Consider the following 14,517-nt stretch of genomic DNA (forward strand, 5'->3'; position numbering starts at 1 on the left):
CCTCCTCCCATCCGTCGAGCCCTCCCCCCCTATCGTCGAGCCCTCCCCCCCTATCGTCGAGCCCTCCCCCCCTATCGTCGAGCCTCCCCCCCTATCGTCGAGCCTCCTCCTATCGTCGAGCCTCCTCCTCCTGTGATCAGCCCAGCGTCTGTCCTGCATCCCCTTCCAGCCACAAAGGAGGATGACGATGTGCCGGAAGCAGTCGTCACTGTACTGCCTTCTCTTCTCTGGGTCTGTTGCTCATGCTCTGCAGGTGGAGGATGCAGAAGAAGCCGACACGCCCGACTGGGAAGGGATCGCTCAGAGCAGGTGAAGAGACTTGGAGGCAAATTAGAGAGGGAGGGAGGGTGAGTGAGTGGATGGGTAGGGTAAGGAACTGACTGACTGACTGACTGAGGAAGAGAAGGGAGGGAGGAAGAGGGGGAGGGAGGGAGAGAAGGAGGGAAAGAGGGGGACGGAGGGAGGGAGGGAGGGAGGGAGGGAGGGAGGGAGGGAAGGAGGAGGAGGAGGCTGACTCGCTTCTCTGTGGGCAGGGTTCTGGTGTTCGAGGCTAAGAGCAGGGAGCAAAAGGCGGAGGTAGGGAGACTCGCACTCCCTCCTGCTCCTTCTCGTCCTGATGACATTTGACAGAAGCCCAAGAAAGTGGATCTTGAGAAGGAATGGGCGAAGACCGCAGCCAAGCAGTCTTCTGGTGAGGACTCTTCCTCTCTCCCTACCCCTCCTATCCCCCCTCCACGTCTTCGACCCCCCTCCCTACCCCTCCTATCCTCTCATCCCCTCTCCGTCCCTCCCCGGTTCCCCCCTCTTTCTTGGTCTATCTCTAGTATTGTACTCACTAGTCACTCAGATCCACCCCCGAGCGTCAAGGCATGCGCAGGAAGCGAACTTTCCACTTCCAGCCTGACGAGTCTGCAGCAGACCGTCGAGCCTCCCGTCAAGGAGGAAAAGAAGCCTCTGAAACCCGTGGTAAAGAAGGTGAATCCTCCTGCCGCAGCCCCTTCCCCTCCTACTCCTACTCCTACTCCTACTCCTACTCCTTCTCCCCCTGCCCCTGCTCCTACTCCTACTCCTTCCCCTCCTGCTCCTGCTCCTACTCCTTCCCCTCCTGCTCCTGCTCCTACTCCTCCTGCTCCTGCTCATGAATCTGCTTCCCTAGCTCCTCCTTTTTGATCCTCCGACTTCTCCCCCTGTCCTGCTCGCTCCCTGCTGCATACATCCCCTCACTCTCCTCTTTCGCTCTGCCCTTGTGCTCTTGACCATGCTCTGCAGACGTCGCCACGAGCATCGGATGCGCCTAAGAAGATGGGCGGGAAAGGAGATCTAGCGGTGTGTGCGGAGGGAGGAGGAGAGGAAACACAACCCTTGTGGAGGAGACTGAAAGAGGGAGGACAGAGGGGAGGAGGGCTGTGAGGGGGAGGGGAGAGGGAAAGAAGAAGAGCTCGGACAGATAGGGGAGGGAGGGAAGGGACAAAGGAGGAGGGGGATAGGAGGGGAAAGGGGAGGGGAGGGGGAGAGGGAACGGGGAGAGGAGGGAAAAGGCGAGGGAGAGGAAGATACGAGGGCGTGATGGGATGGGACAGCGAGTGAGAGGTGACGCTCGACATCTGCAGGCGTTGATGGCAGCGAGGAAGAAGCAGATGGACGAGGCAGACGACGATGGCTACTACTTCTAATCACTTTCATTCTTGACATGGACAAAAACACTCTCTGCTTTTACACCGTCTGCTCTCGTGAGATGCACAACAAGCGTCTCCCGCTCTCCCTTCCTCGCTGCTCTTGCTCCCTCTCCCGCTGCTCTCCTCCTTCCTACCTCCTGCTCGTGAACTCTCCCCCTCCTCAACTTTGGCTGTGCTCTCGTCGCAGCTCGACCTGCATGTCGCTCCTCTAGTCTACCTTGATGGACGCGTAGATGATACGGATGAAGAGAAAGGTGGCGATGAAGCCCATGAAGCCGGTCACCACCATGAACGCGTAGGAGATAACCGTCATGTAACCGAAGAAGATGAGTCCGCTGATCACCGACGCCTTCTGCTCAGACACGCTCGTCACTGACATGGCAGCAGAAGGAGAGAGGAGGAGGAGGAGGAGGAGGAGGAGGAGGAGGAGGAGGAGGAGGAGGAAGGCAGCAGGCAGGAGCGAGCAGAGGAATAGGAAGAAGAAGAGGAGTAGTAGGAAGAAGAAAGAGAGTTAGAGTAGAGGGGAGGATAGAGACCTTGGCAATGTGGACGCGGGTGAGGAAGTAGTAGGAGGCGTAGAGGAAGAGGTAGAGGGCGCTCGCTCCCGAGGTGAAGAACGATCTCCACCACCAGTGATAGTCCTCAGAGCACAGCTGGAAGTAGCACATGACGATGGAGATCTCGGCGCAGGTCACGAGGAGGATGATGAGGACGAGGAGCATGAAGCCGAAGAGGTAGTAGAACCTGTGCTGCCAGATGGAGGAGAGGATGAAGAAGAGCTCCACAAACACAACCCCGAACGGCAAGACACCTCCCATCAGGATGCTGGGTAGCGATCGCATGTACCAGATCTGATCGGGGACCTGCCGGGGGATGGGGTTAGTCCGCACTGGGTTCTGGATGGGGTTGGCGCGGAATCCGAGGAAGCTCCCTAGGAAGACGAGAGGAAGGGAAACGCCGAACCAGAAGACCAGGAGGGCGAGGAGGGTGGTGAAGGGCACCGCTCCCGTCGACTTGTCTCCCCAGAGGACGAGGTTGAGACCGAAGAAGATGGCGAAGACAACGCCAGGGAACACCAGAGCTGTCATGAAGGTCGTTCGCAGCCTGTCGATCCCAGCTCCATGGAACATCTTGACGAACCTCGCTGAGATGTAACCTGCTGGCGTCCCCATGCATGCGAAGAGGAGGACAACGGCAGCGAGGAGGGAGCCTCTGTTCGACGGGCTGAGGAAGCCCAAGACCGCAAAGGCGATCGTGAAGCACGTCATCCCTAGCACCTGGACTCCGCTGCCAATGTAGACGGCGAGGAGGGAGGCGTACTTGGGAGGACGGAAAACGTCTCCCGACACAAGCTTCCATCCCGTCTCCTCTCGGGCCTCTTCCCTCGCCTCCTCGCTCTGCTCGAGCTGGTTGTACCTGTACAGGTCCTTGCGGAGGATCCTCAGCATGATGAGGGCCACCATTCCCGAGAGGAAGAGGAGGATCACCGACGAGTTCACGATGGAGAACCAGTGAATCTCGTCGTCCTGCCACTGCATCTTCAGGTAGACGTCCCACCTCGAGGCCCACTTGACGTCGCTGTGCACCCACAGCACGTCATACGTGAACACCACCTCCTGCTTCTTGTGCGTTCGGAGCTGGAGCTTGGGGGCGTTGGGGTCCGGCCCTCTGTTTGGGTCGCACGTGAACAGCTCGCAGCTGTTCTTGGACGCACACTTCTCGTCCCACTTTCCCTCGTACCTGTGCTCGATAGACTTGGCCTTCACCTCGAACCCAACGATCAGGACGCCTGGCTCGTCGATCTTGTCCATGTGCGTGCCCGTTGGCTTCACGTTGTGGTAGCGGATGGTGAACCTGAGGTGGTTGTTGATGTAGAACTTGGAGGAGTTGTACCCAGAGACCTCGGCGATGGGATACCCGAGCTTGTACGACACAAACTCCTTCCCGTACTGGTCACGGAACACCACCAGCTCAGCTGCTGGGAGGTTGTCCAGGCGCATGTTGGCCCGGAAGCGGGCTCCTGCGAAGTCGCGGTACTCGTCGACGTTCTGAGGGGTCCACGTCTTCCTGCACGCGACTTTGCACAGCCTCGATACGTTGGTGTGGAACTGATAGGCCGAAGTCTCCGTCCTCTCGCCAGCCAGCACCTCCCCGATGTTCTCGGGGAGCTGGTGCTCCCCCCCCTTGGGCTCACAGAAGGGGATGTTGTAGTAGTCGAACTGCAGCGGCGTGAGGTCTGACGTCAGGGTGTTCACCTTCACCATCAGCTGCTCCCCATGCACATACTTCCGCGGCGCCACTCCCGGCAGGTAGAAGGCGCACACGCCGTGGAGCCAGAGAAACAAAATAAGCGTGAAAGACTGGGTTGTCGACATCCTATTTCGATCTCTAGCGTTCCTGTTAGAACCTGACGGCCTGGAAGGATAGAATCAGGAACCTCTCCTCCAAACTGTAAGAAATGACACGCAAGTAGCAGCAATTGGCTCAGCTGCTGATTGATTCCCCCACTAAAGTTTCCTCTAGATCGACGAAACACGGCATCAACTGTACCCTGCTTTGTTTCCATCTCACAACCACCCTGATCATTAATCAATTCACTCTTTTGTTTCTTCTTCATCGCTGCCTGAAAAATAGCCCTTCCGATCTCACTCAACAAGTCCACCTGAACTGGATCTATATCTTCTTTCTCTCCTGTCCTCTCCTCTCCCTTCCCTGTTCATCAGCCATCTATCATCTACACATAATTAATTCCTTCTTTCCTTCCTCCTCCTCCTTCCCGTTCTTCTCTTTCCTCCCCTCTCCTCTCCCACGAGGATTCTCCATGCTGTGCTGTCGCCTTCGGCGATTCCCCTACCCCGGGCCTCCACCCCCCCGTTTTTCAATAGAGGTTAGTCTCACCCCTCCTTTTTGATCAATCTCTTGATAGTACCCATCATTTTCATCTATTTTGTACCCCTACAATCATAACAAGACAAAGTTTACCCCACATGAGCAGAAAATGAAATACCCCCACCCCCACCCCCTGTCTGACAAAATTTACTCTAAATTGGAGCACGGGGGAGGAACTCCCAATAAAAGGGTCTAGTACCGGTATTTTTGTATGATATTTTGGGGGTACCTTTTCAGGAGGGGGTGGGTGAGTTTGCAGGAAATCGCAATGGCAGCAAGGCGGCGACCAGGTTTAAGGATGATTAACTCAGCCTGTGCAATGATGACAATCGTGAAACCACCATAGCCTATCAGGAAATTGTAAAATCTATATCATGGTATCAATCATTTGAATGGCATCGTAGCAGTGTTTAATATTTTCCACAATACGTATCTCTCTTTTTTCTACTTGCAGCCAGCAATGCTACGCAATCCCCGGAACCGTTGCATATTACCTGTTAATCCTTCATCCCATTGCCCTGATTTAGCATATACTCGCTTTCGATTGTTCTTCTGCGTACTATTGTGTGGCTCCACATCATTATCAGATCCATCCCGTGCATTGAAAGCTTCACGGTCGTGCGGTTTGCTCAGGACAATTCGCTTCTTCGAATGCTCGTACACAAAAGGCAGGTTTGGATCCACCTTTTTAGATAATTCTATGCATGCCTGATTGAATTTTCTCAGAAAATCCTTCTTGTTCAGATGGCCGATCAAGGACCACAGATTCTCTACACTATCCGTGCAGAGAGTTCGTGAATTGAAGTCATAGTCTCTATCATCCAGCGCATGATTCTTATCCCTCACATACTGTTGTACTTGCAGATGAGTATCAATTGCAACTATGAAGCCTTCAAATGTTACAGATGATAGTCCCTTGACATGTTTTTGGCTGACACTGGTCCAGTCGATGCCTTCCAATAGCCATCTTCGACCCTCTTGAACGAGACGTATCCTCTCTGAAACTTTCAGCCCTCTTTCATCGAATGCTTTGTGCAGGCCAGACATAGCCTCTGCCATTCTTGCTGTCGCTTCATGTCCTTCTGCCTTTAGTAGACTGATGGCCTTGTCACTGAACATCTTCAGCATGATATCCACCGATTGTGGATCGGCGGTCCCGTCGACTTCCATCTGAGTCATCCAAGCAGGATTCTTCTTGGCGATATCACTGTAAGCTTTATGCCATATCTGGGCTTCCGTAGAAGACGATTGAGACTTCCCTGATCCAATGGAATGCCTGACATTCTTCAACAAGTGATTGATGCACGGCGAGAAAAACAACAACTTGTTCGTAATTGGAGAGAGGACGGGATTGGATAACCATTCGTCGAATTTAAAGCGGATCTTGTGTTCATCAAAGTCATTTAGTCCATCAGCTATTCTTCGCTCCATCTCCCAAGGAGTGAATGTTTCCCCCCCCTCTTCATTGTGCTTGGCCAATGAAAGAACTTCTTCATATCCGTACCGTCTGCAAAATATTTGAAACCTGCAAAACATCTCTTTCAGGGTCGCTCTGGGCCTCTTGCTCGTGTGGCATCGTAGCCTCTTCTCCTTCTGAACTTGCCAAATGGCCTGGTTCTGTCGTAACTGCAAAACAAACTGTTTAATTTCTCTCATCTCAGCAACATCCATGTGTACAATTCCTTGCTGAGGTGCGATGGGCAATGACGACAAGTCATCACCATCGTACTCATCTGGATGGTCCAATGTGCACTCACTCTCAATGTCGTGCTCTGAAATTGGAGGTTCGAACTTGAATATCCCCGAAATGTATGCTGAAATAGATGTACATAAATGTCTATATTCCATACTGGTTGCAGTCTTGTTAATGGCTTTCACTTCCTGAATGAATGTACTTGGCTTGTCTTGGTAGAAATAACGATATATACAGGCGAACTCCCCATCGAAAGACCACACATTGAAGTTCACGCCTCTCTTCCAAGCTTCATTGGTGACAGCTAAAAAAATATCCTTTCCATCTTTGGAACACAAACTTTTATGGGCAAAGCCGATGTAAACAGGCGCAGGAGGCATATGCTTTTGTCCATCCTGTGCAACAACACATATTGCATCTTCTGCTAGTTCGGCGATCGCCGTCTTGTAGTACAAGTCATTGTATACATTTAATTCAGCTTGAATTGAACGCTGCTCGTCCTCGCTTGGTGTGGCGGTACTGATGTAGTTGTTCAGACGATCAATCAGTTGCGGCACTTGAGTTTGGATCTGACTACATCCCTCAATGACCCCGGCCATGTACAATTGATATGGCGTAAACCTGACTTCATTAGAGACATTCCTTCTCGTATCTGCGTTGTTGCTAATCATTTTTGCAACATACTTATCACGAATTTTCTTGTAGTCCCGTTCAGTCGTTGATTTCCTTTCATTGATGTGATCCAAGTCAGTTTTCAATAAGCCTATCACATGCTCCTGAATCGATTCAGCGGTTGTTCCCTCCAAACAAAGCTGTGCCAACCGTCTCTGTCGCATCTCAAGCCGTTCACACAAATCCATTGTTTTCCCCGTGACTCCACCTAAATCTGCTTCGCAGTCTTCGAACTGTTTACAAAACCCAGCATTGATCATCGTCTTGTCCATCGCCAACACTTGAATACCATCTACAAGGTTAGAATTCATTTCACCGTAATCATGCAAAACCTCGCTGCAGATTCTTGACTTGTTTAGATCACGTGTCTTCATGTCTGCACTCTGCAGCTTATGAAGAGTAGATATGGACGGTAGAGGCAAGTTATGCAAAGCCTGATCAGAATGGAAGTTTCTCGTATACTTGTTCCCTGGCCCTGACAGTAAACGGAACGTACTCCCGTCGCAAGCATTGAGAATTGTTGATGCGAAACTCAAAACCTCCGGAGAGAATCTCATGCCCCTCGAATCTTTCGCTCTGAAGCTCTGATGACACCAATCCATGACGAGGTAAGGCATGATTCTATGTGTGCTTTTGAAAGCTTGGATGTCGTTTCTGGCAAAGATTACTAACTCCGAAAGTATATCCGGCAATCCAGCAGCATGCAGATTTGAAACAGCATTGTTTCAAATAGAGGAAAAGATGGCACACCATCTATTGCGGAACACCAATTTCAACAGATTGGTGTTCCGCAATAGGTCCAGGTCCGATCGGACCTCAGTGAAATTCAAGCCCGGACCTCATCCCCGTCCGAACCCACGGGATTTTCACCGAAAAATATGGTGGGCAGTTGACCAGACCAAGAATGGGAGCAGGAGCATCAAGAGGAGGAGGAGGAGGAGGAGCAGAGAAGGAGATCCGGAAAGAAGGAGAGGGAGGAGGGAGCCAGGTTGCCATGGATAGCAAGGGCGGGAAGGATGAACGAGTGATAGGAGCCGCGGACGAGAGTGAGACGGAGAGTGGGAGAAGTGGCAATAGTGGGATGGTAGCAGGGAACGGGAGAACAGAGAGCAGCCAAGAAGTTGCTGGTGGAAGGGAAGTTACATTGGGCGAGCAAAGGAAAACAGACACGATTCCAATAGAAATGGCAAGAGTAACAGGAGGAGATCGAGTAGATGGCTCTAGAGGAATCGGAGAGCATGCGCCAGTGCAGGATGAAGATTCGGATCCAGACCATGGTGCCGGGGCCCCGGGCGGCGAGGCAGGGAACTGGCAAGGGAGAGGGGGCGGGGGAACGCCCCCAAGACAAGATCGTGAGGGGGCTGATGGGAGGAAGAGGGAGGCAGAAGAGATGATGTCGGACATCGATCTGCTGCAACAAGTGATCATGGGTGCGCGAGGTACGTGCCTGCCGTCTGTCTTGCTGGACCTGTTGACTCGTCTGCCCTTGCAGCAACCCCCTCCGCCCGGCAGCAGACGCGAGCATGCAGCAGCAGCAGCAGCAGCGTGCCCAGACGTCCCACATGGACGGAGCTCGATCCTTGCGCATGGGTGAGGGCCGCCCCTTCACGACGCAAGAGGCTCGCAACGAGGAACATTTCCAAAACGCGGTGGAGGAGCTTTGGTTTGAGATCAGAGAGCAGGCGGAAGAGAGGGAAGAGGAGCTAGCAGAAGTGTTGACGCAGTCAGCCAGCAAGGAGAAACAGCACAAACTCTCTGCTCTTTCCTTCCAGGCGGCTCTCTTGCGCTTCATGCCGAATCAACGAGGGCTCGTCAAGCTCGCATCCCGGGAGCTGTTCGATGCCATTGCAGGAGGAAACGAGGGAGGAGATGCAGGAGGAGGAGGAGGAGGAGAAGGTAGTGGTAGTAGAAGCGGTGAGATGGTGGATGTGAGTATTGCCATGGATCTGCTGACCAGCAACACGCGAGACAACCCGCTGAGGGCAATGACGGCCAAGTCAAGGCTGTCGAGCAGAAAGAGGACGTTTACAAGCTGGAGGAGCCCGAGCGAGGTGGAGGAGTTGCTGCAGCATGTAGCGGGTCTGCACGCAAAGATGAAGTCCATGTCGGACAGCCTGCTGGCAGAGAAAGTCGACCACGTCTCTCTCAAGCACTTCCACGAGCGGCGCCTGAGGGAGGGCAAGGATGAGATCTCGTGAGAGGATGGGGAGGGGGTTCGTTCCGCTGCTGACGGGCCGGTGTGCGTTTGGGCAGGAGGACCTCGGAGATGGCGGACAGGAAGGTGTATGCTAACCTGCAGTCAGAAATCAGAAAGTCAGAGATGGAGATCGATAGATCGACGGTATTGTCCCTGGACGCTGCTCGACCCTGCGGTTGACTCTCAGCAGGTTCATATCGAGAATTGCAACCACAGCCTGATGAAGCTGGAGAGCCAGAAGCTTGCGATGGAGGTGAGATGAACATGCTTGGATTCTTTCTCCTCCTTCCGTGCTGTCTCCTTCCGTGCTGTCTGCTTCCGTGCTGTCTGCTTCCGTGCTGTTCCTTCCGTGCTGTCTGCTTCCGTGCTGTCTGCTTCCGTGCTGTCTGCTTCCGTACTGTCTGCTTCAGCACAGCCTCTTGCTCCCCCCCACCGACCCCCGCTGATTTTCCTCGACAGGACTGGATTGTCTGGCTGAAACTCAATCTCATCCAAATCAACAAACTCGAACAAGTTTGTTTCATGGACTTTGATGAGGTGAAAAATTCTTTTCGTATCCCCCCTGGTTTTCTCCCCTCCTTTACCCTCTCCTCTCCTCTCCTCCCCTCTCCTCCTCTTCGTGACACGGCTGCGTCCCTTTGTACCCTGCTCTTTCCCACTCACAACAATCATTATTTCCTGGTCCACCCATTCTCCAACGATCTCTCTTTTTCCTCGTCCTCTCCTCCTGCTCTGCTGCCAGTAAGCTCCCGCCAGGTCGTGTCGGTCGAGGCAGGTCTGCAAGAAGAGCTTCGGCTGAACTTTGATACTCTCCCTCGCTCCCTCGACGAGTTTCGCGATCTGTTCAACAGGACTAACTCGCATGCTCTCGTGCCAGAGGACAGGAGCATCCCATCGCAGGCCCAGAGGATCGAGCGGGGGATCGCGGCAGCCCGGGAGGTCCTGCTGAAAGACCTGCTGGGAAAGATTGCGAGCTTGGAGGCTGAGAATGCGGAGATGAAGGGAGTGAAGAAGAGAAACGAGGAGCTTGATCGCAGTACCGACGTGCTGGTGCGTGTAGAGCGAAAGGTGGAGGAAGGAGGGTGATGTTGGTGTGGCGTTAAGGCCAGGAAGAATGAAGAGCTGATGAGGAGGTTGAATATGAAGGATGCCGAGTTATCAAAGTTGCAAGATGACCTGGAGCTGGTAAGGGCCTCGAGCGATGACAGTATGATCAAAGACTGACATCCTGTGCTTCTTGTTTTCTTTGTCTTCTCAGTCTCGTCAGAAGTTGGAAGCGATGCAAAAGGACAACTCAATCCTGATGGAAAGCAATAGCCATGCTGAGATAGCAAAGGAGGAGGCCGTGGGGTGAGGGGGAGGAGGGGAGGTTCAGTTGGGATACTTACAAGATGTTGAGGTTGGCGATCAAGGAGAGGAAACTGGCGCAAGAGATGTCTGAAAAACTTCTGAAAATCAAATCTCATGTGATGATCTTGTCGCTGTTTGTTGATGGGAGGACATTTCAATGATGCCACAATATGCATAGTGATGATGATAATTGTGGCGACGAAGACAATGGTATTGGTGGTGGTGGTGGTGGTGGTGTTGATGATGATGATGATGATGATGATGATGATGATGATGATGATGATGATGATGATGATGATGATGATGATGATGATGATGATGATGATGATGATGATGATGATAAATATGGTGATGATTGTGTAGTGATGAATGGTAATGCATTTGATGAGCAAGAACATGATGCTTGCGAGCAGGCCGACAGACTCAACAAGGAGAACGTAGAGCTCAGGGCTTCAAACTACAAGACTGAAAAAAACTGGAGGATGCGATGGAAATTATCAAGGAGTTGAGGTCCAAACCTGAAGAAGATACGCTGAAGGTGCACGAAGTGAATCAGTTGATGCTGATGAGTGTTGAGGATTGATATAGCAGGTTGTGACTGATTCGACGAGCACAACAGACGTGAAGAAGAGAATCGAGAAGATCGATAAGGTAAGAAAAGCTCATGTGATGACTATGATGATGATGATGATGATGACGATGATGACGATGATGACGATGATGACGATGATGATGATGATGATGATGATGATGATGACGATGATGACGATGACGATGATGATGATGATGATGATGATGATGATGATGATAACGATGATGACGATGATGACGATGATGACGATGATGATGATGATGATGATGATGATGATGATGATGACGATGATGACGATGATGATGATGATGATGATGATGATGATGATGATGATGATGATGATGATGATGATGATGATGATGATGATGATGATGATGGCGATGATGGTGATAATGATGGTGACGATGGCGATGATGGTGATGATGGCGACAATGATGATGCTGACAATGATGATGCTTGCTTTGCAGCACGTTGTTATGGCAGATCAGGTCCCACACGGACCTCGGATATACTGGTCTTCGACCCTCTCTGACTTTCAGAAAGAGCGATTTCTTGCAAACGAGAAGTTTCTCCCTGAACTTCAGCAGGTGAGGCTTGCAGTTTGCTGCATGGTTGTTATCTGAACTATTCTCATCTGCCATCTGCGATTTCTCTTCATTTCATCGGATGTTTGGTCTGATACTACTCTATACTTTGATTACCATTATTTTGTTTGTCTTTGTCTTCTTGCCCCTTCTCGTTTTGGCACCACAAGATCTGTTACCTTCGTGGAAACTTTATCACTCTCGTTGATGTTCGAGTCGCTTTCCAAGACGATGATCCGTCCGTCGGCAAGGTTGAAAGACTCCATCTTCTCCTATCCTCGCTTCGCCTCTTCTATCTTCCATCTTCTGCTATCCTCTTACCTTCTCCTATCCTCCCTCTTCTCCTACTCACTCACCTTCTCCTGTTTTTTGCCCTTCTTCTCTTCTCTCCTTCCTTCCCTTCTTTACACTCTCTTCTCCTTGATTTATCCTTATTTCATGTATTTCACTTAGCATATCATCATCATCATCATCATCATCATCATCATCATCATCATCATCATCATCATCATCATCATCATCATTTAATCGCCATATCTATCATCATTCAATTGCCACATCTATCATCATCACAACCACCTCACTTTGCCTGACAGATTATCTCGCTGCTTCTCGAAGAGATTGATCACTGCGACTATTTCACATGCTTCATCGGGCAGCAGTACGGGGTCTTACCATGGGACTACGTGATGGAAGACGACGAAAATAAGAAAACAAACAAAGAGGCGAGCAAAACGTTCTTCACCCATGATTGCTCTTTGACGCTGCTCGGCAGACATTCTTGCAACTCGAACAGTCAGCAACAGCAACAGAGGTCTATCACGTGCTGAGAGACAGCGAGAAGTGGGGCAGGAGAGCGTTCTTCTACATCCGAGATGAGAGGTGTCAGGATGAGCTAGAGGCTTCTCAGTCTATCAACTTTGTCCCCCTCGACGCGGAGATGTCGGAGAAAAGGTGAGGATGAACATGATGCAACAAGATGACTTGTTGAGCATCTTGACGACAAGGAAAGTTGTTGACTTGTGATCTTGTCAGGTCTGCCATGATAGAAGATTTGAGTCACTCGGGGCTGAAGATAACGATGAACTACGGCTCAGCGGAGGAAGGAGTCAAAGTGAAGCAAACGACATGTTGTCACTTTCTTGTGATGTGAGATGAGCAGGCCTGGTGCAATGACATCAGACTTGCTATCGAGCAAGACTTTCCCCTGCCAGCAGATCATGGGTGAGTTTTTGCTGATGAGGCCAGTTTGATCTTGCAGCTGACATCGCTGCTGCCGTCACAACTAGAAACTTGTCGTCTACCATCGATGGCTGGAGATCGAGATCGTTCTGGGAGAACGTGGTGGACGGCATGCATGACGCGGCTTTTGAGACAAGAGAGGCAAGATGTGTTCCAACCAAATCGTTGAGATGTAAGTGAAACGAGACGAGGAGGGAAGGGAGGGAGAGAGGGGAGGAGAGAGATAGGGAGAGGTGGACAAGAGGGGGAGGGGGAGAGGAAGAAGAACGAGGGAGAGGGAAAGGATGTAGCAAGTGAAGGCAGAGGAAAGATTCAGGATGTCATTTCTCAAAGGGTGTCAAGTGCAACAAATGAAAAAATCAACAAACACCATCAGCAATATGATCGCATATGATGATGGTAGCAGAACTTTGCTGACGATCGAAACCGACACGCAGGGACTGTGGATGAGATATGGAAGCACGTGGAGCAAGGAGACTCGAAGCCTCTCCTCCTCACCGGACGCCCGGGGTGCGGGAAGGTGAGCGAGTGAGGTGAGCTGCTGCGAGGTTATCTCACAGACGATGACAACTAGACAACTGCGATGGCGATGTTCTTGAGAGAGTTCAAAGAGAAGAAAGTGAGATGTTGTTGGTGACTGTCCTTGTTCTGATATCTTCTCTGAAGATGGGCGAAATCGACAACTTGCTGGTAAGAGGATTCAGCATGCGGGCAATGCAGACGACCCCCTTCGAGCTATTGCGACATCTTATGAAGACAATCAAATTTCATTTCAAGGTTCGAGACGGCAAGGATCACTTGTCTTCCTTATTCCATGATGAAAGCATGCAGTTCACATTGGTTGCCATCCTCTTTCTTTATTGTAACGTTCTCATGTCATGTCTTTTTCTTGTTTCTTTCTGTTTGTTTGTCTTTTATTCTTCGTTATTCTCTCACCATCGCAATCATGTTCACCCCATTTCTCATCATAACCTCTCCTTTGCACTGCTTCTCTCACTCTCATTAGATCGACACTCCTGCCCTCCCCGAGACCGTCAACGAAGTTGTCTCCCACGGAACCGTCTTCACATGGTTGGAGAACGGCACACAGGACTCGCAGGCAAGCAAAGTCAGCTTCAGCGAACGCATCTCTAAACGTTGCCCTCAGATCCTGTTCTGTCTCGATCTTGACAGCGTTGCCAACCTCAACAGCGACGAGCTGAGTGAAGAAGAGAGAGAGATCGCGAGCATCCGATGGATTACTGCAGTTCAACCTCCTGGCTGCAACCTTATCGTCTCCTCTTCCCATCCTCTCGCCCTCCAGACTGCCAATGGTCAGTCCCTTCCCTTGCTTTCTTATGCTCCCACTCCCACTCCCCCTTCGCCCCCCCCCCTCTCCTCGCTTCCCTCCCTCCTCTTCCTCCCCTTCCTCCCTTCAGCTTGTTTTCTCCTTTTCCTCTCTTCCAATCCTTTCGGCAACTTCCTCCTTCCTCTTCTCTTCTCAAACCCCTCATGTTCAATCTTATTTCTGACTCCCGTTGATCTCTTTCTTTCTGCCTTCCTCTCTCAATCTCCTCCTCAACTTCCATCTTTCTCCTCCTCCTCCTCCGCTACCATCCCCTCTCTTTCCCCTCCTCTACTGC

General features: G+C 51.3%; 3 protein-coding genes across 3 annotated transcripts in view; 1 reads left to right on the forward strand and 2 right to left on the reverse strand.

The window, feature by feature from the left end:
* GUITHDRAFT_113557 (hypothetical protein) overlaps positions 1 to 1,673 on the forward strand; it is a gene marked incomplete at both ends in the record, with an annotated part of 4,230 nt that extends 2,557 nt beyond the window's left edge. Inside the window, 7 exons of the mRNA XM_005827241.1 lie at positions 141 to 210; positions 254 to 309; positions 534 to 576; positions 631 to 691; positions 848 to 975; positions 1,270 to 1,326; positions 1,611 to 1,673. Of these exons, the coding sequence (XP_005827298.1) occupies positions 141 to 210; positions 254 to 309; positions 534 to 576; positions 631 to 691; positions 848 to 975; positions 1,270 to 1,326; positions 1,611 to 1,673 (478 nt within the window). The remainder of the gene's footprint in view (positions 1 to 140; positions 211 to 253; positions 310 to 533; positions 577 to 630; positions 692 to 847; positions 976 to 1,269; positions 1,327 to 1,610) is intronic.
* GUITHDRAFT_96352 (hypothetical protein) lies at positions 1,666 to 4,094 on the reverse strand. The gene is made up of 2 exons (XM_005827242.1): positions 2,213 to 4,094; positions 1,666 to 2,028 (listed from the first exon to the last, which is right to left on the reverse strand). Exons 1-2 carry the CDS (start codon positions 4,049 to 4,051, stop codon positions 1,885 to 1,887), a joined length of 1,983 nt encoding a protein of 660 aa, XP_005827299.1. The 5' UTR covers positions 4,052 to 4,094; the 3' UTR covers positions 1,666 to 1,884.
* Positions 4,095 to 5,009: 915 nt separating this feature from the next.
* On the reverse strand, positions 5,010 to 7,547 carry GUITHDRAFT_113559 (hypothetical protein; the record flags this gene model as incomplete). The annotated part of the gene is made up of 1 exon (XM_005827243.1): positions 5,010 to 7,547. The coding sequence occupies one exon, from the start codon at positions 7,545 to 7,547 to the stop codon at positions 5,010 to 5,012; it is 2,538 nt and encodes an 845-aa protein (XP_005827300.1).
* Positions 7,548 to 14,517: the final 6,970 nt, after the last annotated feature.

This window comes from Guillardia theta (genome assembly GCF_000315625.1).
Source record: "Guillardia theta CCMP2712 unplaced genomic scaffold GUITHscaffold_68, whole genome shotgun sequence".
In the NCBI taxonomy this organism is placed as follows: domain Eukaryota; class Cryptophyceae; order Pyrenomonadales; family Geminigeraceae; genus Guillardia; species Guillardia theta.